The 23,252-nt window shown below is 38.8% G+C and overlaps 1 protein-coding gene across 3 annotated transcripts in view; it reads right to left on the minus strand.

Annotated features, from left to right (window-relative positions):
• Nucleotides 1-23,252, minus strand: part of slc49a4 (solute carrier family 49 member 4) — a 184,890-nt gene that overhangs the window by 143,743 nt on the left and 17,895 nt on the right. For all 3 annotated transcript variants that reach the window (XM_051958967.1, XM_051958966.1, XM_051958968.1), the window contains exon 2: nucleotides 3,132-3,225. In XM_051958967.1, coding sequence (XP_051814927.1) covers nucleotides 3,132-3,225 — 94 coding nt within the window. The remainder of the gene's footprint in view (nucleotides 1-3,131; nucleotides 3,226-23,252) is intronic.

Here is a 23,252-nt window from a genome sequence, read left to right on the forward strand (position 1 = left end):
ACAGCTCTATTTTCCTTATAGGCAAATTGTAGCTGGTCGGTGGTAGCGCACAAGTTTTTGTTTATGTATTGTTTAACCAGCTGCTCAAAACACTTCATTATCACTGAAGTTAGGGCTATGGGCCTAAAGTCATTCATCGTAGTAACAGAGGGTTTCTTCGTGAAGTACCAAATATATCCAAAAAGACAGTTGCAAGTTGGTTAAAACAGCATTTTAGGACTCGTGGTGTAATGCCGTCTGGCCCCACTGCTTTTCCAGTCTTTACAGATTTAAAAACTCTGCGCACATCAGTCTCTATGATTTCAAGTCCTACTCCACTATCCATGTTCCAGTCTCACTTGGTAAATTAAGCGTTGAAATCCGACATTACTCACTACTGACAGAGGCTGGTCATCAAGCACAATAAACTGCGCAATCTTTTCTGATATTCCTCTTGCCTTTTTGCTGTCTTGTTTGAGTTGTTCACATTTTTCAAGTGTTTGGGATAACATTGGCTGTGTGAGGGAGCTGGAGGGCTGATGCTTCTTTGCTGCCAAGGTCCGCAGAAACTCCACATGTTCGATCGTGTGTTATTTCTTCAAATGCTTGATAAGGTTTGTCGTGTTGAACCGACCTGCATCTGCGCCACCGCGTGAGACTTGTGCGTAACACGTTTTGCATTCCGCCGTTCCAACTTTTTCATCTTTGACAATGAAGTATTGTAATAATGTAATAATGTAATAATGTCATATAATGTAATATTGCAATAATGTCAACACTGCTGACATTTTTTTCACTCTCCGTGAGCTCCCTCCCCTCCACAGACTGTTTTCTTCTGGTTGTTGCTATCACGTGAGCTCCCCCTGCCCTCTCCTCGTTTATTAGAAGTAAGTGCTTGATAGAAAAGCTGGAGTGGACTTTTTAACTGGATTGCTTGTATCGGGCGCTAGTATCGGAGTTTTCCCCTGCACTCAGATCCGATCCGTGTTTTTTGGCTGGATCGCAGCATATTTGTGATCCGTGGATCGGACCACAGCATCCCTACTGTCAAATCCAGAACAGAATCCAAAATCTTCCTGTTTACATTCAAGGCCATTTACAACCTCGCCCCTCCTATCTGTCTGATCTCCTTCACATTGCCTCCTCCACCCATGTTCTCAGATCCTCTTCCTCCATCCACTTCACAGCGCCCTCCGCCCGCCTCAGCACCATGGGGAGCAGGGTTTTCAGCCGCTCTGCTCCCGAACTCTGGAATTCACTCCCACTGGGCATTTATCTTTTCAAGACTATTAATACTAACATTATAGTAACTGCCTCTTTATGCATGTTGTTTTTTTTTTTAATCTCTATGTATGTTTTTTTGTCCATTTGTGAGGTGACCTTGAGTGTCAAGAAAGGTGCTTACAAATAAAATGTACTATTAATATTATCATCATTAGCTATTTAATTCTTTAAAGCTTCAGTTCAATATTTACTATGCAATAGATTTAAAACATGTAAAAGAGCATTAACGCATGGCTTCACTGTGAGTAAGACACATGTAAAACCACCAAGATGACACTTTAAATCCAGACGTTCTGCACAATGCACATCCTGAGTTTCAGGCCTTGCATTTTGCAAATTGTATCGTTTCAAATTGCAATTTCAATTTTAAATCAATCATTATTCTGCCCAAGTCACCACTGCATGCTATACAGATGTTCATCCTGGTGGTTGCATGTTTTAACCATGCCAGTGTTTCCTTGTTGAGACAGGCACTCGTAATCCTCAGATTTTTTTCTCAAGCGGAACCATATGGTTGGCATTTATGGTTTCGACAAGAGTCTGACTGATATATCTGCTGACCGATATCTTCAGCCGATACACAGAAATATCAGTATCAGGATATACATTGTCCAGTATGGTCATAATTCAGAAACAGAACATACTGCAGAAAAAATTGCTTTGGGTAATTAAAAAAAAAATGTCCAGCAGAGCGAATCTAGCGCCCCTATTTGCAATATTCAGCACTGTCTGGAGAGTACATGTAGCAGAGAACAATGTAGTAGGGAGGTTAAGCCCAAAAAATAGGCCTTTGACTTCAAGTCATGATGCAAAGTTCCCTTTGGTATGGAAGTACCTTAGGGTCATACAAATAAATTTATCCTAAGACACAAGAGTCAAGTGATGTCTTCAGGGTAAGCTGCTAACAAGTTTTTGAAAAATAACCCCATAATTTTCCCTTCAATACCAGAATTTTTTCATCTCTAAAAATTTGTATCAGTATTGTTTTTGTGATATTTCAGGATGCATTTATGTAGTCTGGATGGTGCATTTAACATTGGCACACTCTTAAACTTTTTTCCTTTTATTTTTATTTATCTAAAATATTTAACGTGTCCACTACCTGAAAAAATAATGACATCCCCACTACCCTCAGCTCTACTTCGTGTTCAGTGCGAATTAACAATTATCAGTGCACTAAACTAACATTTTGGACATAGTAAATATTATGGATCTCAATACGCACCGTATCATTGTCACAATGAACGTATATCCATTAGTTTTAATATAGACTGATATGCCGAATATTTTTTCTGTTAATTCATTAACTGTTTTGTTGGTAACATGGTAAAACTAAATCTTGTCATTATTTTCTGGAGCCTGAGGTGACATATTCAAATTTCATATATAGGAGAGTTTTAAAAGTGCCAAAACCTAAAACGGATCACGTATCATGTGACAAAGAAACGTATCAAATGTTCACAATAAAGTTGAAACCAGTAAGTAGAGAATGTTTGACATTTTGTTTGAAGAAAAACTGTAACCACACATCACAAAGGTTACTGATTAATTTTTCAGCAGAATGACATTTGTATTTCTCAGACAATACTGTCAATTTCACCACACATCACTGCAAATGCATCAAACCAGGAAAGGTCTTAACTTTGGCAAACAGCCCTCTTTGTGGAATTTCCATATCTGGCCCTAAATTGGCTGCAACAGTCAGAAAAGTTTGCCCAATAAATCAAGTCATGGAAAATATCGAGGGCTTGTGACAGGACTGCAGCTCATGAATAATTCTCTGCCTCCTTTTCGGAAACGAGAGGATCCTCATCACACTAGCCCACCTAGAACCATCTGTTGTCATAATGTTTACAGAGGAGTCTTACCATCGTCTGAGAGGCTGGTCTGTCAGTGGGATGCTTCGTAGAGCCGATCCGAGCAGCATGAAGAAGGCAGAGAGCAGGAGGGATGCCCGCAAACCTGGAAGACACAAGATTTGATCAGGGAAGTGGAGAAAAACACCATATGTGGCTGGTCATCGCCTACTACTTCTACTATTTCATGTTACTCTGATTTTCTTTCTAAATGCCCCGAATGTGTCACCGCTACTTGTGTATGATCACCTGACTCTTAAAAGATCCGCGATTCTGTGAGTCAATCAATGACATCGCCACCTTTCCTGGACTCCATTCCTCCATACCTGCAATGTTCACCCGGCATCTTGCCCAGCTACAGCCGCTGCCGCCACAGGCATCCGCGGTAAGAGTAGTGGCTTCCGAGTTAGACTCAGGGCTTACCTGGTTCCATCCTACACCTCTGATCCTCTCCGTTCATCTGTCTGGAACCCCTTGGAGTCTGGCAGCTTCAATGTGCTGGTCTTCCCGGGGTATTGCTACCGATGGCTCAAGCTGGTCATCCCTGAAGCTGAGTACCCTTTTACATGCTGCCCACCCGTGAGGATCTTCAGTCGGGGCTGCGTACAGGATCATCTTCATCCGGTCAGCCGTGTCTCGTGTCCTGATTAAATGTCAGATCGTTCCAGAAAAAAACTTTTATCTTGAACGATTTCTTCACTTCCCACTTCCTGGATTTTCTGTTATTGACGGAAACCTGGTGACAACAGTGTGTTTTCAGAGCTTTTCCCCCCTGGCTGCTCTTTCCTGAGCTCTCCTTGAGCGTCTGGTAGAGGAGGAGGTCTTGCCTCTGTGTCCAAGGATAAGTTTAGATGTCAACTTCTGTTCTGCCCTGCAGGGCAGAATTTCCCGTGCTGTAGTGCCCCCTACTGATTTTTCAGTAGAAGTGATGTTAAAGCAGGGCATTTCCAAAGAGTTTTTACTGTTGGTCAGGCCATGAGAGGGCCTGGATGTAGCTGCTTCCTCTCCTGTTGTTTTCATTTTAATGACATGGCATTGGAAAGTACTTGTCTGTAAGTATCTCAGTTTGTTTAATTTGCCTTTTTCTATTGTGTATTTATGTATTGATTTTATTCTGATTTCTACAATTCTACAATTTCATTTAGCAGATGCCTTTGTCCAAAGCGACGTACAACACAAGCAAGAATTCAGACAAGGAAAAACCTTTAGTAAGTGCAAAAGTGCAAAAAGTGCGATTGGTCAAAGGTGTTGCCATCAAGTTGCAGACGAAGTGCCAACCAGCCCCCACCCCCCCCTTTTTTTCCAACTTTGTCAGTGCTAAATCAGTGCTGGGTTTTGGACCACCTGACTTATTTTACCCCTAAGGTGGAGTCGGATTAAGTGCCTATTAAGTGCCTTCTATTTGCAATTTGTTCTTGTTACAGTTTTACGGTTCAAATTAAAGTGATCTTCAATCATCAAGATTGGGTTTTTGAGGAATCACGTTTGCTAGCTGTCTACCTACGAAACTAGAAAACTCATAGGGAGCACAGTATCAGACCTGCCAACCTTGGCGAAATATTTTGAGTACCACTTAATGTCACACACGCACACGCAAACACGCGCGCGCAAACACACACACACTCGCTCGCACGCACGCACGCACACACACACACACACACACAGCTCACACTCATGTCAATAGGAAAAAAAACTCTCGGTGCTTATTTCCCCGATATGACATTGTATTTTCAACGTGAAAGTAACGTTATTAACAGTATACAGGGTTTCCTCTACATGTAATTGATTGTGGCGCACCGCCACGGCAAAATAAAAGCCGCCACACCTTCAGAATAATGGTTTTTTTTTACCTTGTTTTTATGTTGTTTTATGTTTATATTAATGACGATTATTGTATGAAATGTGATTTCGGCACAAAATGTGGTGTTTTCGTGAAATGTGAGGCTACGCTGCAAATACCCTACCCTTATTTTGAAAAACCAACACCGGAACACCGGAGTCACTGCCTGGCACCTGCCTGCAGTGTTGCCAACTTAGCGACTTTCTCGCTAAATCTAGCGACTTTTCAAAGCTCCTAGCGACTTTTTTTTGTCAAAAGCGACTAGCGACAAATCTAGCGACTTTTTCTGCCGTTTTGGAGACTCTGATAGGAAAACTCAGCTCATTCTGCTGTTACTGTTTTCAACAAGCAGCAGGTGCTGCTGTGAGCTTCTCCCCCTCCCAGAGCACAGGCTGTCAGTCCAGTAACCCCACAGCAGACCCAGTGAGGGGAGGGGGAGACCCACATCACTCCGCGGGCAGACGGCAGGTGAATCGCGCATGCGCAAAGTCACTACAGATCCCATCCAGACTTACAGAGCCATATAAACGAAAATGTTTCTTCACTGTCATGCTAAAATAAACCACAGCATTTAGCCTCTAGTGAAAAAACATATTTTGGGTGTTTTATACTCACTTTTTGGTCTCTTCCACAACGTTATTCCTCTCTCCTACAATGTTGATTACAATTACATGCAAACTGGGAAATATGCAAAGTAGGCGATGACGTCATTTAGCGACTTTTAGGACAGCCAATAGCGACTTTCCTGAGGAGTTGGCAACAGTGCCTGCCTGTCTAACTGCTGCGCGCGAAATGCGAAGAGAGTAGAGATAACAGTCCGACGTGGAGGGAGAGAAAAGGGTGAAAGAAAGGTACCTAAACTAGGTTGTATTTGATACAGTTTTTATTCAAACCAGTGAAAACGAAATATAGATGGATTAGGCTACAGAAAAAAATCCTGAGTCGTGATAAATGTGTTATTCATTGTTTAATACAGGATACGCATTATCATTATTTCAGAGAGATTCTTATTTTTATTTTATTTTTGTACCAGTGACACCTGTTAAAGAGAGATTAATCTAGGCCTAATAAAGCATGTCGAGTCTTTGGTTATACAGTAGAGAGATAATATTTTGTTGTTGTTTTTTTCCCAATTTATTTATTAACTTTTTCAATTTTTACACAAAACAGTAACAATTACAATTAATTATAATGAAAATTACTTAAATTATGACTTGACTTACATACAATACAAACAAGTAAAAAACAAAAAAACACATTCAAAAACAACACCAAGAGCAGCACAAAGTGTAGTGCTTAAACCAATACCACAGTCCACATATTGTAGATCAAATTATCACCAAGTTCACAAAAAAGTATAGGGGTACATTATAATTTCAATTTATCTAAAATTGGTTTCCATACATCATAAAATTTTTGGGGATTACCCGAAATTTCAAATCTCAGTTTTTCAATGTGCAGCACTCCCACAAATTCTCTAAGCCAAGCTTCAAATTGAGGTGGGACATCTGCCTTCCATAGTCTCAGGATGCACCTTTTAGCTATGACCATACCGTATGCAATCAGTGAAGTCACATCGTGACCCAGTGATTGCAATACTTCTGAGAAGCCCAAAAGAGCCATTTCAGGGTTAGGGTTAATAGTGATTTTAAACGCTTGGGAAAACCATTCAAATATTGCGACCCAAAAATCCCGACTCCTTGGGCAAAGCCAAAATTGATGTGCCAATGTACTGTCCATAATCTTACACCTATCACATAAGGGTGATGTCTGTGGAAAAAACTTATGCAGCTTCACTTTTGAGTAGTGCAATCTGAAAACTACTTTATACTGAATGGTCTGAAGTCTTGAGTTCACAGAACAATGATGAATGTCGCTCAATGCTCTCTGCCAGATATCATCCCTAATTGAGATATTTAGATCTTCCTCCCATTTCTGTTTAATTGTCAGTGTAGGACGAGAATATTTTTTTAAAAAGAATTTTACCAGTGAAGAGATTACATTTTTGGACTCTGGAGGCCCCAATAATATTTTAAAAAGATCATTTTCCGTAGGAAGGGAGTCAAAGGTTGGAATATTTTGCCTAACATAGTTTCTTAACGGTAAAAACCTAAAAAAAATGACTTTTAGGCAAATTGTATTTTGTTTGTAATTGCTCAAATGAGCTAAATTTTTTGTTAATATACAAATTTTTAATTGTCTCAATACCCTTCTGGTTCCAGTCCCTGAAAACAGCATCTGTAAATGAGGGGAGAAAAGCATGATTATGCCATACTGGAGTGTGTACTGCCGTATTTGGGAGTTCACAAAATTTTCGGATCTGCAACCATATTTTTTGAGAATGCATTATAATAAAGTGTTCTCCCCTCTGAGAGACCAATGACCTAGGTGATGAGAAAAGAATTGCACGGAGAGAAATCTTTGAAACCAAAGTATGTTCTATTGTCAACCAAGAGGGGATATTATCTAATGATGAAGATTCTTGATTTATTTGCCAATATACCATGACTCTGACATTGGCGGCCCAATAATAATGCAAAAAACAAGGTAGGCCTAGGCCACCATATTCCTTAGGTTGTTGCAGGTGTTGTTTTGATATCCTATGCGCCTTATAGCCCCATATGAAAGGTAGAATAACCGAGTCAATCAGCTTAAAATAGGATTTTGGGATATATACCGGGATATTCTGAAACAAATAGAGAAATCTAAGTAAGGAAACCATCTTAATAGTATTTATTCTACCAATCAATGATAGTGGTAACGTTCTCCACTTCTCAACATTTTCTTTAAGAGAGTTTAATATTTTAGTAAAATTAAGTTTGAATAGAGAATTTGGATTCTTTGTGACAGTAATTCCCAAATATTTAACAGTGTCTGAAATTCTGAACTGAAATGAAGCTACAAATGCAGGATCCAAGTCTGTTGTAAGTACCATAAGATCACTCTTTTGCCAGTTTATGGTACAACCGGATACCATCCCAAAACCATTAATCAATTTTAACAAAATGGGAATAGAATGCTCAGGGTCTGATATGAAAATGGCGACGTCATCAGCATAGAGTGATATTTTGTGTTCAACTCTTCCGATTGTTATAGGTTTGATAAGTGGATTTGCTCTGATGCTAATAGCCAGGGGCTCGATCGCCAGAGCAAATAACAATGGTGATAATGGGCACCCTTGGCGAGTGCCTCTCTCCAGTGGAAACGGATGTGATCTGTCTTGATTAGTAACAACTGCAGCAGATGGTTGTGCATAAACTAAACGGACCCAGGACACAAAAGATTCTCCCAAACCATATTTTTCTAGCACCTTGAACAGATATCCCCACTCAACCTGATCAAATGCCTTTTCAGCGTCCAAATATAAAATTGCTTGTTTAGAGCCTGCTGGGAATTTGTAGTATGTGATATTTAGCACCCTTCTCGTGTTGAAAAAAGAATACCTGTTAGGAATGAACCCAGTCTCATCCCCATGCACAATTGACTCAATACATAAATTTAATCTAGTAGCAAGTATTTTAGTAAATATTTTACAGTCAAGATTTAACATGGAGATTGGACGGTAAGATGCAGGATTGGTCTCTTCCCTACCAGGCTTTAGTAGTAGGGCTATGTTTGCTTCATATAACGTAGGAGGGAGGGCTTTAGTTTCTATTGAATGTCTGAGCATTCTAAGTAGAAGTGGGGATATCTGTACTGCAAATTTCTTATAAAATTCAGCCCCATACCCGTCAGAACCTGGGGCTTTCCCCGAAGAAAATGATTTAATGGAATTCAAAACCTCTTATCGACAGAGGTTGGTTCAGTGTGTCACGTGAGGAATCATCCAATCTTGGAATGGGGATCTCCTTGAGCCAGGAATCTACATCTCCTTGTGCTTTTGACCTGTACAGGTCCTTATAAAAATTGACAAAACATTGATTTATGGACTTTGGCAGAGTAATGTTGTCTCCAGTACTGGATTTAATTCTATGTATAGCCCTACTATTCTGTTGACCTCTAAGTTGTCTAGCCAGGAGAGTGTGAGGCTTATCTCCAAGTTCAAAATAACGTACACGCAGACGTGACATTTGGGAGATTACTTGTTTTGTTAAAATTGTATTGTATTCGTATTTAAGATTAGTAATTTCTTGTAGAATAAGATTGCAATTATTTTGTCTATAACTTGTTTCTAATTCTGATATTTTATCATCGATATCCTTTAGTCGAATATCTCTCATTTTTTTCTGAGAGGCCTCATATGAAATTATATGTCCTCTCAAGACCACCCTAAATGTCTCCCATAAAACAGAGTCCGATGTGTCCATTGTGTCATTAGTCTGTAAAAATTCCTCAATTTTCTGTGAGATGTTTACAAAAGTTGGAGTCATTCAGTAAATATGGTTGTAACCTCCAGGTTGAGCTTTGTTTTGGTATATTAAAATCAAAAGTTACACTAGTAGGTGCATGGTCCGAAATCAAAATATTGTGATATTTACTATCAATGACATTTGGTAAAAGCTTAGAATCTAGTAAAAAGAAATCAATTCGAGAGTAAGAATTATGTAATTTTGAGAAAAAGGAGTAATCCCTATCTGTAGGGTGCTGTATGCGCCAAATATCCACTAAATTGGTTGACGAAATAAGACTATTCAAGGTTACTGAGGCATTAGACGGTGCAGGTTGTCTTCTCACCGATCTGTCCAAGTGCCAGTCCAAGACCACATTATAATCCCCAGCAATTATCAAAGTAGTATTTGCAAAATCTGGAATTTTATCAAAAATTTGGCGAAAAAAACCTGCATCATCCACATTTGGGCCATAAATATTTAGAGAGATAATATTTTGTTGTAGATTATTTTTTAACTGTAAAATTAAATTTTCTGTTGATAGAGAAAACCCGTTACATTTCAGATAGACGTTTCGAACAGCACGACATAACGTTAGCTTAGGTCATGCCCAGGTAATTTTCTGCCATGACTCTTTTCTGGTCACATTTTCAGATGAGTATATTAAACTATTTTCTCAAGAAGAGAAAAGTTCCAGAGGAAGAGACTCAGGTAACCTTACAAGCTCAATGTTCTTGAGACTTTTGTCGTGATGTAATTCCCTCAAGTCAATAGAAATGATAATGAGGAGACAGAAGGGCACAGTTGTATATAGTTTTGCTACAGCCTTTTACTTTTTGCCTCTTTGTTTACAATTGTTGCCACAGCACTAGGATAAAGCAAAGGCACAAGCTCTGTGGCACTGGCAGATTGACGCCTCTTCTAGATGCTGAATTTGTTGTTGTGTTCGTTGTTACTGCAAGATAGTCTTTTCAGTTATTATTTTCAATTAATGTACTGAAACCTGATAATAAATAATGTATTTAGAAAAACATTCAGTTTGAAATAGTCATAATTTCACATTTCAAAATTTGTTGTCGTCGTCACCCCCCCAGTCTTCCACTCGGGCAGACCTCCCCCACAGTTTAAAAAATTCCTGGAGGAAACCCTGGTACATATTCGCCAAAAGACACACACGTACACGTACACACAGACAGGCAAAAGTGGTTTATGAGACCAATTTTGAAAAATAGTGCGTGGTGGTGGTTTACGGAACCACATCTAATGCAACATCTGGTGAACGTTACAGACATATCAAAAATTTTTATTTTTTATGCAGAAGGCAAATCTGACTTCAAAATTATTATTTCTTTGTCAGAAGAGAATGTGACATTTCACAGGCTTATGGGGTCAGACCAAATGGTGTTTTGTGAAACCAACAGTGTTTATGAGGACTGTTTACATATAACACACATACACAAACCAGGTGATGGTATAAGAGGACTGACATGCACTACAAGGCCTGTTTGCATAATAACACACATACACAAACCAGGTAATGGTATAAGAGGACTGACATGCACTACAAGGCCTGTTTGCATAATAACACACATACACAAACCAGGTAATGGTATAAGAGGTCTGACATGGACTACGAGGCCTGTTTGCATAATAACACACAAACACAAACCAGGTAATGGTATAAGAGGACTGACATGCACTACAAGGCCTGTTTGCATAATAACACACATACACAAACCAGGTAATGGTATAAGAGGTCTGACATGAACTACGAGGCCTGTTTGCATAATAACACACAAACACAAACCAGGCAATGGTATAAGAGGACTGGCATGCGCTACAAGACCTGTTTGCATAATAACACACAAACACAAACCAGGTAATGGTATAAGAGGACTGATATGGGCTACAAGGCCTGTTTGCATAATAACACACAAACACAAACCAGGCAATGGTATAAGAGGACTGACATGCGCTACAAGACCTGTTAAAATATAACTCTAACACAAGCTAGGTCATGGTATAACGAGACTGGCGTACACTACATGGCCACTTAAACTCTACAATAGTACAATACTATATTCAACCTCTTGAAAACCCCATAAAAACCCATTGTAATCCTCCAATCCAGGCATTTTTGAAAATGCCTGACATTTTCGGCAGAGGTTTTTTGGCTTTGGTTTGTTGGCTTTGGTCATTTTCAGCTGCACCACTGCAATACGCTCAATTATATTTCACTGTAGTGACACCTCAATATCTGTTCATGTAACAACAACAAAAATAACACTGAAAAATGACTTTTGATGACAATTGGAATTCTTTTAGAAGGCTCAGGTAAGACATATTGGGTGCCTTGGTTATTGCAATGGCCGATACCAATAAATTTGAAATATTTATTTACTGATAAAAATAGAAAGACACATCTTCAGCTTTAGAGTTTAGAATCCCACCTTTATTTGATGTTTTTTTAGCGTGTGTGTACAAGTGTGTGCACTTGTAGAAGTGTGTTTCTGTGCATAGTCTTGAGTGAAGTCTTTTGTTGTTGGCCTCTCCTACTGTGTGTGGATGTGTGTCCCCATTGTTCCATCCAGCCACTTCTGTGGCTCTTGCCACATCATGGCTCGAGCTCCACCACATCTGGTAACCTGCATTTTCAAAGAGAACCAAAGTGATCACGTTGATCAAAAGCTGTTTGGCAATTTTTGCGCTGTCAACAGCAAAGGGACACTAGCAGCAACGGCTAATGATCAAACTGTCTCACCTGCTTTTGATGATCAGCACACTTGGTATCTGAGTCTGTCACTGATGGATTGGACCACTCGCTGTACCGCACAGGGGTCCTGTCACGTTTCCACTCCCTCCCTCTTGTCTCCATGGCAGTGCACCGGCCGGTGGAGCTCAGCCTCTGCATCTTGCGGTTTGGAAAACATCTCAACAAGAGTTGCGATGCTACATCATGCCCAAAATCCCATCTGTAATGGTGCCATACAATGAAAAGGGGGAAAAAACCCCAAAAGCTCAGATCTGTGAACTCACTCCCCTACAAACATGGCATTGGAAGCAGCTGAGTAATAGCTTCCACTTGCTCCCAGACAGAACTAATGTGTAACAAAGGTGGTGGTGGTGGTGGGGTTTCTACACTGACAGGGTGACCCAAAAGTTTGGAAACAAATGAAAAGTCTATAATCCAAATATATTATTTCAATAAATCAGTACCACAGATATATTCAGAAGAGTATCAGATTACTGTAAAACAAACATATTTCGACATGTTCATGTTTGTTTCTTATACAAAGACGTGAACGTTTCCACCAACTGATTACACTGGTATCTTCTGGAATGTATCTTCATTCATGCTTAGGAAGGTTCCTCAAACTGGCCAGTAAATGTTGCCTCATAGTACTTTTGGATGCTTAAAAAAATGAAAACTGTCAGATACTTTACCATCAAGAGTTTTGAAACCTGACACTGATGGCCTGCATTTTGAAGTTATGCTCCAGCATACCTGGACCTTATGGTTCTATTAATTTTCTTCCGAGTTATTGCACTCGGCAAATACTATGCTTTTAAGTTATTTTATTAAGCGATAACAAAAATAGGTAAAATAAGAGTGAATTCATGCACCCCTATCTCAAATAGACACTGTAGTTAAACTTTGTTTCCAAACTTTTGGGTCACTCTGTAGATCTTCACACAGAAGTTGCACAAGACACGCTGTGTCTTGTGAAAAAAACACTAAGACAGAAAATTCCGTCCTAGACTGTGAAAGAGTTAAGAAATGAGAAAGATTGTCAATTCAAATCGCTGTTTATTTAAACAGCAACAACAAGAGAGAAAATAATGTTACCATTTATAACAGCAATAACAGAAAAAAAACAAGTGTCCAGGATTCTCCAGACATGGATTCTCCTGATGGACTCCCCCCGTACAAGAATTTTTTCAGTGTGGATGCTTGCGTTTAAGAGCCAGCCCCCTGTTCCTTCAGTCATGGATATTTTGGCAGGTTCTGTTTTTAAGTGCATCTTTTTCGCACTTTTTTGCACTGCAAGCATTCCCTTTTTGAAGCTAAATGCCCTTTAGTTATGTGTCCTCTGAAGTACTTCATGGTGGCTTTGACTTCCGGTTTCGTCCATGGTCTCCATGAGCCTTTGCATGCTCCAAACAAACAAGATGCCATAATTGTTAGTAAAGCTGAGAGCATTTAAAAAAAAAATAATCTGGATAAGATCATTGTTGGGAGTGGAATCAATGACACAATGTATTTTCGCCACGTATGAGAAGGCTAATCTCAAAATAATACACTAGGTCAAGAGTATGATGTGAACATAAAGTTTACAATGCATCAACTGGTTGGAAAAGTCTGCTTATGTGGAACTAGTGACTCCATAGCAACGGTTGTTTATTAAAGAGATACTTCAGTTAGGAACTAGTTGGGTTCTATCTCCAGATATAGGGCAGAAACGACCCCTACAACAGTGTTTATGTGCAACAGAATCTCAGAGCACCGCCACCGAGCCCCTCTCCCTGCTCTGTGTCCTGCTCAGTCTGTGATTTCCTCTGAGTTTAGACGGTGCCATATCTTAGTTCACACAAAAAAAGCATATAAATGGAGGCCTACCGGAAAAATGTGATATGGGTCTGCATTCACGCTCTATTTAGAGAATTTTCACAGCATTACTTTCCCGTAAAAATGCTGATAAATCAGGCACTAGTTCTTGGCGGCGTGAAACGGCGCTACCTCCGCTGCAGAGCTCAGTGCAGGACTCGCGGCCACAGCTGTGAGCAGGCTGGGTAGTGTATCAGTCCGCACGCAGCGCAAGATGTGAACAACAGCTGGGAGCTTGCGAGGACGAATATTCTGCAATAACAACGTAAAAATGAGTAATTATGAAAACGAGGACAACCTGCCGTTCACATTCTTCCAGTAGGTGTCCGTTTATATGCTTTTTTTTAGTGAACTAAAACATGGCCCCATCTGAGGACAGAGACAATCACAGACGGAGCAGGCATAGATCAGAGATTGGGCGCTCGATGACAGCACTCTAGGATTCCGTTGCACAGAATAACTGGGGTCATTTCTGCCCTATATCTCACCAACTTGTTCCAAACGGAAGTATCACTTTAAGCTCATCTGGGTGGCAAGTGACACAGATGCAGATACGACTACATAACATCATCAACATCGTGGCTGAAAAGCAACCCTGCATGATCAGAGACTCTGACCTAATGTCACAACTCTGCTTTCGTCTCGGTGGCACCTTGAGTTGGCAACACAACCACCTCCAAACTACACATGATCCCTTACATAACGGGCGCTCAATAACCAGTAACATTAAAATGCTCTGTTCTTTGGCTAGTGCCGATCGGCAACCCAATCCCATTAACAATTTGTTTTTCTATGAAACAAACAGCAGCCACATCCACTGTGCTCTGGCTCAGCTGATCACGCTCAGATGGAGGTTAAATCATCACACTTTGAAGCCTTTTTGTGTAGCCAAACAGCAGGCTGCAGAGAGGAAGAGCAAAGCGCTTCTCTGACAGGTGAGCTGCAGGAAAGTCAGCTGAGTACAGCACCATCTGCATCATCACTGGTGATGCAGATGTCCATGTACGTTGCTGTCTTGGCGGGGATAGCACTGCATAACTGGGGTTTTGTGCAATGTCCTGGACAAAACGTTAAACAGGAGAATTTGATGTGCCAAAGACTTGTGGCTGAATCAGACTTAATGATTACCATTTATAAATCAGCCCGTGCCAAAACAGTGCAATCGGGAAAAAAAACATTGGAAACACGGCACCATGCCAGAGAACTTAAAGCCTTGATCATACAACCCCTGGCAATAATTATGGAATCACCAGTCTCGGAGGATGTTCATTCAGTTGTTTAATTTTGTAGAAGAAAAAGCAGCTCACAAACATGACAAAAAACTAAAGTCACTTTAATTTGCAACTTTCTGGCTGTAAGAAACACTAAAAGATATCAAGAGGAAAAATTGTGGTGGTCAGTAACAATTACTTTTTTAGACCAAGCACAGGGGAAAAAATATGGAATCACTCAATTCTGAGGAAAAATTTGTGGAATCACCCCATAAATTCTCATTCCCAAAACTAGCACCCGTATCAGATTAAATCTGCTCGTTAGTATGCAGTTTAAAAAGAGTGATCACACCTTGTATTGTGCGACGTCATCCTATATTCCAGCTGAAAATACACTTCTCGCTCATCCCGTAGCGTTTTTTTATTACCTTCAATGATGACATGATGCATTTCCACTTATTGCTCCTTTAAGGCAAAATCTTAACTGTATGGGTTGGCAGGCTGACGACCTACTTAGAGAAGAACCACTACACTTGGCTTTACAGGTTGAGACTATCCGACACTGATCTATAAATAAACCCTGGATGTTGCATCCAACTAAGCGGGCAGCTAAACTTTGAGGTAAGCGGGGCTGGGCTAGCAGCCATATTGCGGGCCCCAATAAGCAGTAGTGCAGAGTCCCGGGCTTTGGCTTTAGCATATAGTTTTATGTGAAGGCCTGCTTAATAACAGCCTCAACTACTATTTCTTGTAAATAAATTCTGCATGTCTTTAGCTTATTATAATTATGTCTATAATATAGAGGGGAGAATTAGAGATGTCTTCAACTTTAGGCAAAAAAATTAACAAACTACTTAGACTATAAAAAACCAGACACTTGCTTTAGTTACAGTAATCAGTACTGTACAGTACTATATGCACAATGAAACTGTTTTCTGGTTATGCAAAATGAATAACAGATTTGTTTAAAATTCAAATAATATTTTATTTTTGATATGCAATAAACTTAATGTTTTAATATGTTCACAGTATTACAATATTCTACAAACTACTCTATGAAGCTGCATATATTGTAGGTCTACATGTCCATGCAAATATATATATATATATATATATATATATATATATATATATATATTATGTAGATGTCCTGAAGGCATATTATAAACTGGATTCATTTTAATACTGTCATTTATTCTAACAACATTTTTATTTAATTGTTAAACAATGTAATATATACCATATTACAATATTAAACAAAGGTAAATTACACAGCTGCATATATATAAGTACATGGATTTATCACAAAACCCTTATCTGTCTTGTATGTGTGTGTGTATATATATATATATATATATATATATATATACACTCCTATACATTATAAGAAGAACTTTTTACTTCTTAATAATTTACTTTATATCAGAATATAACTTATTTTATAATTATAGGTGTATATGTCTAAATATTTATGAAGAAGCATATGGGCTGCTTAGTGGTCTAGTGGTTAGCACTTTCGCCTTGCAGCAAGAAGATCCCTGGTTCAAATCCTGGGGTGGGCCTGGGATCTTTCTGCATGGAGTTTGTATGTTCTCCCTGTGCATGCGTGAGTTTTCTCCGGGTACTCCGGCTTCCTCCAACAGTCCAAAAATATGCTGAGGTTAATTGGTTACTCGAAATTGCCCGTAGGTGTGAATGCAAGTGTGATTGTGAAGTGGATCAAAGCATATTTAAAAATTAATAATTAATTATTGTCAGTAACAGGTTATAATAAGGGGCTCTGTTCTGCCATGCTTGGGAAATGTACCTTGTACAGAACTTTTCACTGACATATTAAATGACATAAAATAAACGATAAATTCAACTTACTTATGAAAGGTTTTCCTCTTTCCTGTCCCTTTTCTGTAAGTACAGTTAATTGCTGCACAAGACGGCATAATAAATGGTAAGATAAATGGTAAGAAACGGCATAATAAATGGTAAGAAACGTTGGAAATAATAAAAATACCGAGAAAGAAAAACACGTGCAAGTGCATGGGATTGCGTTGTTTAAACCAGCGGGTGACTACAGCAGGGCTTTGTTTTGGGGCTAGCAAGATGGCCACTTTAGTATGTCCGGTTACCTCAGCTTCAGCAGCCCAGTACAACATCCAGGGTATATTTATAGATCAGTGCTATCCGAGCTCATCAGTGTGGAAAATCTTAGTCAAAGACAGAACCAAACTAATGCACGTTAGTGCAGATTCAGGTCATTTTAAATCACTTCCTGTGTTTGAATCCTCACTGACAGTGTACTGACAAAGCTTTTTGACAAAGACTTTGGAAGACACAGCTGCTGCTTGCAAAACCTGACAGCAATGGACCAAACACTAGAAAAACTGATCAAACTGACCAGAAACCAACCAACTGATTAAACACTGATCAAAAGCTATAACTGGATGGAAAATCTCATGAAATTTGATCCATTTGAACTGCTTTTGTCAATAAAAAAAGAAAAAAGGTGAAGTTCCCCATTAATGGGCCACACACAATTCTTCATACTAATATAATGCTTTTTGCCACAGTTGTCCTCACATGCCAAACACTGGTCTTGTACACCATGATCATTCACACACAAAAAATACACACGCAATACTGAATCTTAGTTAAAGACAGAAGCAAATTGACTGCAAATGAGTGCAGATTCAGGTCATTTTAAGGCACTTCCTGTGTTTGAATCCTCACTGACAGTGTACTGACAAAGATCTTTGACAAAGACTTTGGAAGACACAGCTGCTGCTTGCAAAACCTGACAGCAATATACCAAACACTAGAAAAACTGATCACAAAACTGACTTGAAATTTGAACAAAGCTGACCCAAAACTGACCTGCACATTAAACACTGACCAAAACTGATTCAAAAACACTGAATTACCTTTGATATTCATACTGAATCTTGGTCAAAGACAGGAACAAATAAGTTAGCGCAGATTCAGGTCATTTTAAGGCACTTCCTGTGTTTGAATCCTCATTGACAGTGTACTGACAAAGATCTTTGACTAAGACTTTGGAAGACACAGCTGCTGCTTGCAAAACCTGACAGCAATGGACCAAATACTAGAAAAACTGATCAAACTGACTAGAAACCAACCAACTGATTAAACACTGATCAAAAGCTATAACTGGATGGAAAATCTCATGAAATTTGATCCTTTTGAACTGCTTTTGTCATTTAAAAAAGAAAAAAGGTGAAGTTCCCCATTAATGGGCCACACACAATTCTTCATTCTAATATAATGCTTTTTGCCACTGTTGTCCTCACATGCCAAACACTGGTCTTGTAAACCATGATCATTCACACACAAAAAATACACACGCAATACTGAATCTTAGTCAAAGACACAAGCAAACTGATTGCAAATTAGTGCAGATTCAGGTCATTTTAAGGCGCTTCCTGTGTTTGAATCCTCACTGACAGTGTACTGACAAAGATCTTTGACTAAGACTTTGGAAGACACAGCTGCTGCTTGCAAAACCTGACAGCAATGGACCAAACACTAGAAAAGCTGATCACAAAACTGACTTGAAATTTGAACAAAGGTGACCCAAAACTGACCTGCACATTAAACACTGACCAAAACTGATTCAAAAACACTGAATTACCTTTGATATTCATACTGAATCTTGGTCAAAGACAGGAACAAATAAGTTAGAGCAGATTCAGGTCATTTTAAGTCACTTCCTGTGTTTGAATCCTCACTGACAGTGTACTGACAAAGCTTTTTGACAAAGACTTTGGAAGACACAGCTGCTGCTTGCAAAACCTGACAGCAATGGACCAAATACTAGAAAAACTGATCAAACTGACTAGAAACCAACCAACTGATTAAACACTGATCAAAAGCTATAACTGGATGGAAAATCTCATGAAATTTGATCCTTTTGAACTGCTTTTGTCAATAAAAAAAGAAAAAAGGTGAAGTTCCCCATTAATGGGCCACACACAATTCTTCATTCTAATATAATGCTTTTTGCCACTGTTGTCCTCACATGCCAAACACTGGTCTTGTACACCATGATCATTCACACACACAAAATACACACGCAATACTGAATCTTAGTCAAAGACACAAGCAAACTGATCGCAAATTAGTGCAGATTCAGGTCATTTTAAGGCGCTTCCTGTGTTTGAATCCTCACTGACAGTGTACTGACAAAGATCTTTGACTAAGACTTTGGAAGACACAGCTGCTGCTTGCAAAACCTGACAGCAATGGACCAAACACTAGAAAAACTGATCAAGACTGACTTGAAATTTGAACAAAGCTGACCCAAAACTGATCTGCACATTAAACACTGACCAAAACTGATTCAAAAACACTGAATTACCTTTGATATTCATACTGAATTTTGTTCAAAGACAGGAACAAATAAGTTAGCGCAGATTCAGGTCATTTTAAGGCACTTCCTGTGTTTGAATCCTCATTGACAGTGTACTGACAAAGATCTTTGACTAAGACTTTGGAAGACACAGCTGCTGCTTGCAAAACCTGACAGCAATATACCAAATACTAGAAAAACTGATCACAAAACTGACTTGAAATTTGAACAAAGCTGACCCAAAACTGACCTGCACATTAAACACTGACCAAAACTGATTCAAAAACACTGAATTACCTTTGATATTCATACTGAATCTTGGTCAAAGACAGGAACAAATAAGTTAGCGCAGATTCAGGTCATTTTAAGGCACTTCCTGTGTTTGAATCCTCATTGACAGTGTACTGACAAAGATCTTTGACTAAGACTTTAGAAGACACAGCTGCTGCTTGCAAAACCTGACAGCAATGGACCAAACACTAGAAAAACTGATCAAACTGACTAGAAACCAACCAACTGATTAAACACTGATCAAAAGCTACAACCGGATGAAAAATCTCATGAAATTTGATCCTTTTAAACTGCTTTTGTCATTAAAAAAAGAAAAAAGGTGAAGTTCCCCATTAATGGGCCACACACAATTCTTCATACTAATATAATGCTTTTTGCCACAGTTGTCCTCACATGCCAAACACTGGTCTTGTACACCATGATCATTCACACACAAAAAATACACACGCAATACTGAATCTTAGTCAAAGACACAAGCAAACTGATTGCCATTTAGTGCAGATTCAGGTCATTTTAAGGCACTTCCTGTGTTTGAATCCTCACTGACAATGTACTGACAAAGATCTTTGACTAAGACTTTGGAAGACACAGCTGCTGCTTGCAAAACCTGACAGCAATGGACCAAATACTAGAAAAACTGATCACAAAACTGACTTGAAATTTGAACAAAGGTGACCCAAAACTGACCTGCACATTAAACACTGACCAAAACTGATTAAAAAACACTGAATTACCTTTGATGTTCATACTGAATCTTGGTCAAAGACAGGAACAAATAAGTTAGCGCAGATTCAGGTCATTTTAAGGCACTTCCTGTGTTTGAATCCTCATTGACAGTGTACTGACAAAGATCTTTGACTAAGACTTTGGAAGACACAGCTGCTGCTTGCAAAACCTGACAGCAATGGACCAAACACTAGAAAAACTGATCAAGACTGACTTGAAATTTGAACAAAGCTGACCCAAAACTGACCTGCACATTAAACACTGACCAAAACTGATTCAAAAACACTGAATTACCTTTGATATTCATACTGAATTTTGTTCAAAGACAGGAACAAATAAGTTAGCGCAGATTCAGGTCATTTTAAGGCACTTCCTGTGTTTGAATCCTCATTGACAGTGTACTGACAAAGATCTTTGACTAAGACTTTGGAAGACACAGCTGCTGCTTGCAAAACCTGACAGCAATATACCAAATACTAGAAAAACTGATCACAAAACTGACTTGAAATTTGAACAAAGCTGACCCAAAACTGACCTGCACATTAAACACTGACCAAAACTGATTCAAAAACACTGAATTACCTTTGATATTCATACTGAATCTTGGTCAAAGACAGGAACAAATAAGTTAGCGCAGATTCAGGTCATTTTAAGGCACTTCCTGTGTTTGAATCCTCATTGACAGTGTACTGACAAAGATCTTTGACTAAGACTTTAGAAGACACAGCTGCTGCTTGCAAAACCTGACAGCAATGGATCAAACACTAGAAAAACTGATCAAACTGACTAGAAACCAACCAACTGATTAAACACTGATCAAAAGCTACAACCGGATGAAAAATCTCATGAAATTTGATCCTTTTAAACTGCTTTTGTCATTAAAAAAAGAAAAAAGGTGAAGTTCCCCATTAATGGGCCACACACAATTCTTCATACTAATATAATGCTTTTTGCCACAGTTGTCCTCACATGCCAAACACTGGTCTTGTACACCATGATCATTCACACACAAAAAATACACACGCAATACTGAATCTTAGTCAAAGACAGAAGCAAATTGATTGCCATTTAGTGCAGATTCAGGTCATTTTAAGGCACTTCCTGTGTTTGAATCCTCACTGACAATGTACTGACAAAGATCTTTGACTAAGACTTTGGAAGACACAGCTGCTGCTTGCAAAACCTGACAGCAATGGACCAAATACTAGAAAAACTGATCACAAAACTGACTTGAAATTTGAACAAAGGTGACCCAAAACTGACCTGCACATTAAACACTGACCAAAACTGATTAAAAAACACTGAATTATATTTGATATTCATACTGAATCTTGGTCAAAGACAGGAACAAATAAGTTAGCGCAGATTCAGGTCATTTTAAGGCACTTCCTGTGTTTGAATCCTCATTGACAGTGTACTGACAAAGATCTTTGACAAAGACTTTGGAAGACACAGCTGCTGCTTGCAAAACCTGACAGCAATATACCAAACACTAGAAAAACTGATCACAAAACTGACTTGAAATTTGAACAAAGCTGACCCAAAACTGACCTGCACATTAAACACTGACCAAAACTGATTCAAAAACACTGAATTACCTTTGATATTCATACTGAATCTTGGTCAAAGACAGGAACAAATAAGTTAGCGCAGATTCAGGTCATTTTAAGGCGCTTCCTGTGTTTGAATCCTCACTGACAGTGTACTGACAAAGATCTTTGACTAAGACTTTGGAAGACACAGCTGCTGCTTGCAAAACCTGACAGCAATGGACCAAACACTAGAAAAACTGATCACAAAACTGACTTGAAATTTGAACAAAGCTGACCCAAAACTGACCTGCACATTAAACACTGACCAAAACTGATTAAAAAACACTGAATTACCTTTGATATTCATACTGAATCTTGGTCAAAGACAGGAACAAATAAGTTAGCGCAGATTCAGTTCATTATAAGGCACTTCTATGTTTGAATCCTCCCTGACACAGTTTGAAGAGTTAAATTAACTTTTTTATTCAAATCTCATATTAAGCAATTGCAGTATACAGTGCCTATCATAAGTATTCACCCTCTTTAATGGTTTACCCCTTTATTGCTTTCATAAATCAATCATGGTCAATAAAATTTAGCTTAAGCTGAACTTTTACCTGTTAAGCTTGTCCACGGTACAACAGAAAATTAATGTTCCATGGACTTTTGTTTTCTGTGAAGAACCCAGAGAGGGTTATTTGGTTATTATTTCACAAATATTTTTATTTCCTGACTTTTTTGTGTGTGTGAAGAACCTGGAGAGGGTAATTTGGTTATTATTTATTTCATAAATAGTGTTATTTATGTCATTAATAGTGTTATTATTTATTTCCTGACTTTGCTTTCTGTGAAGATCCCGGAATGGGTTATTAATATTTGGTTATGTGTGGCTTTCTGGAAAACAATGTTTACGTTTAGGTACCCCTGCGATCACCACACTTTTTCTGTTACAAACTGACTGTTATCCATCATGACTTTTAATACTGATCTTACCTGCTGCATGTTGAACTGCAGATGATGGGCCTTCCATCGCATCACTTTGCAATGTTCCTAGGAAAAGTTACAAGAGTTACTCTCAAAATGTTAATTCAAGTAAACATTTAACTGAACTATTAATACTTATTCAGATGTGATCAGTTCAAAAGAAATCCTGCTGCCTTTTTTGTTGTTGTGGAGACAAAGACTATCCAGTTCAATTAAACTTCTTAGGCTCTGGCTAATAGTCTATTCCTCACAATA

This window comes from Acanthochromis polyacanthus, chromosome 14, assembly GCF_021347895.1.
Source record: "Acanthochromis polyacanthus isolate Apoly-LR-REF ecotype Palm Island chromosome 14, KAUST_Apoly_ChrSc, whole genome shotgun sequence".
NCBI lineage: Eukaryota > Metazoa > Chordata > Actinopteri > Pomacentridae > Acanthochromis > Acanthochromis polyacanthus.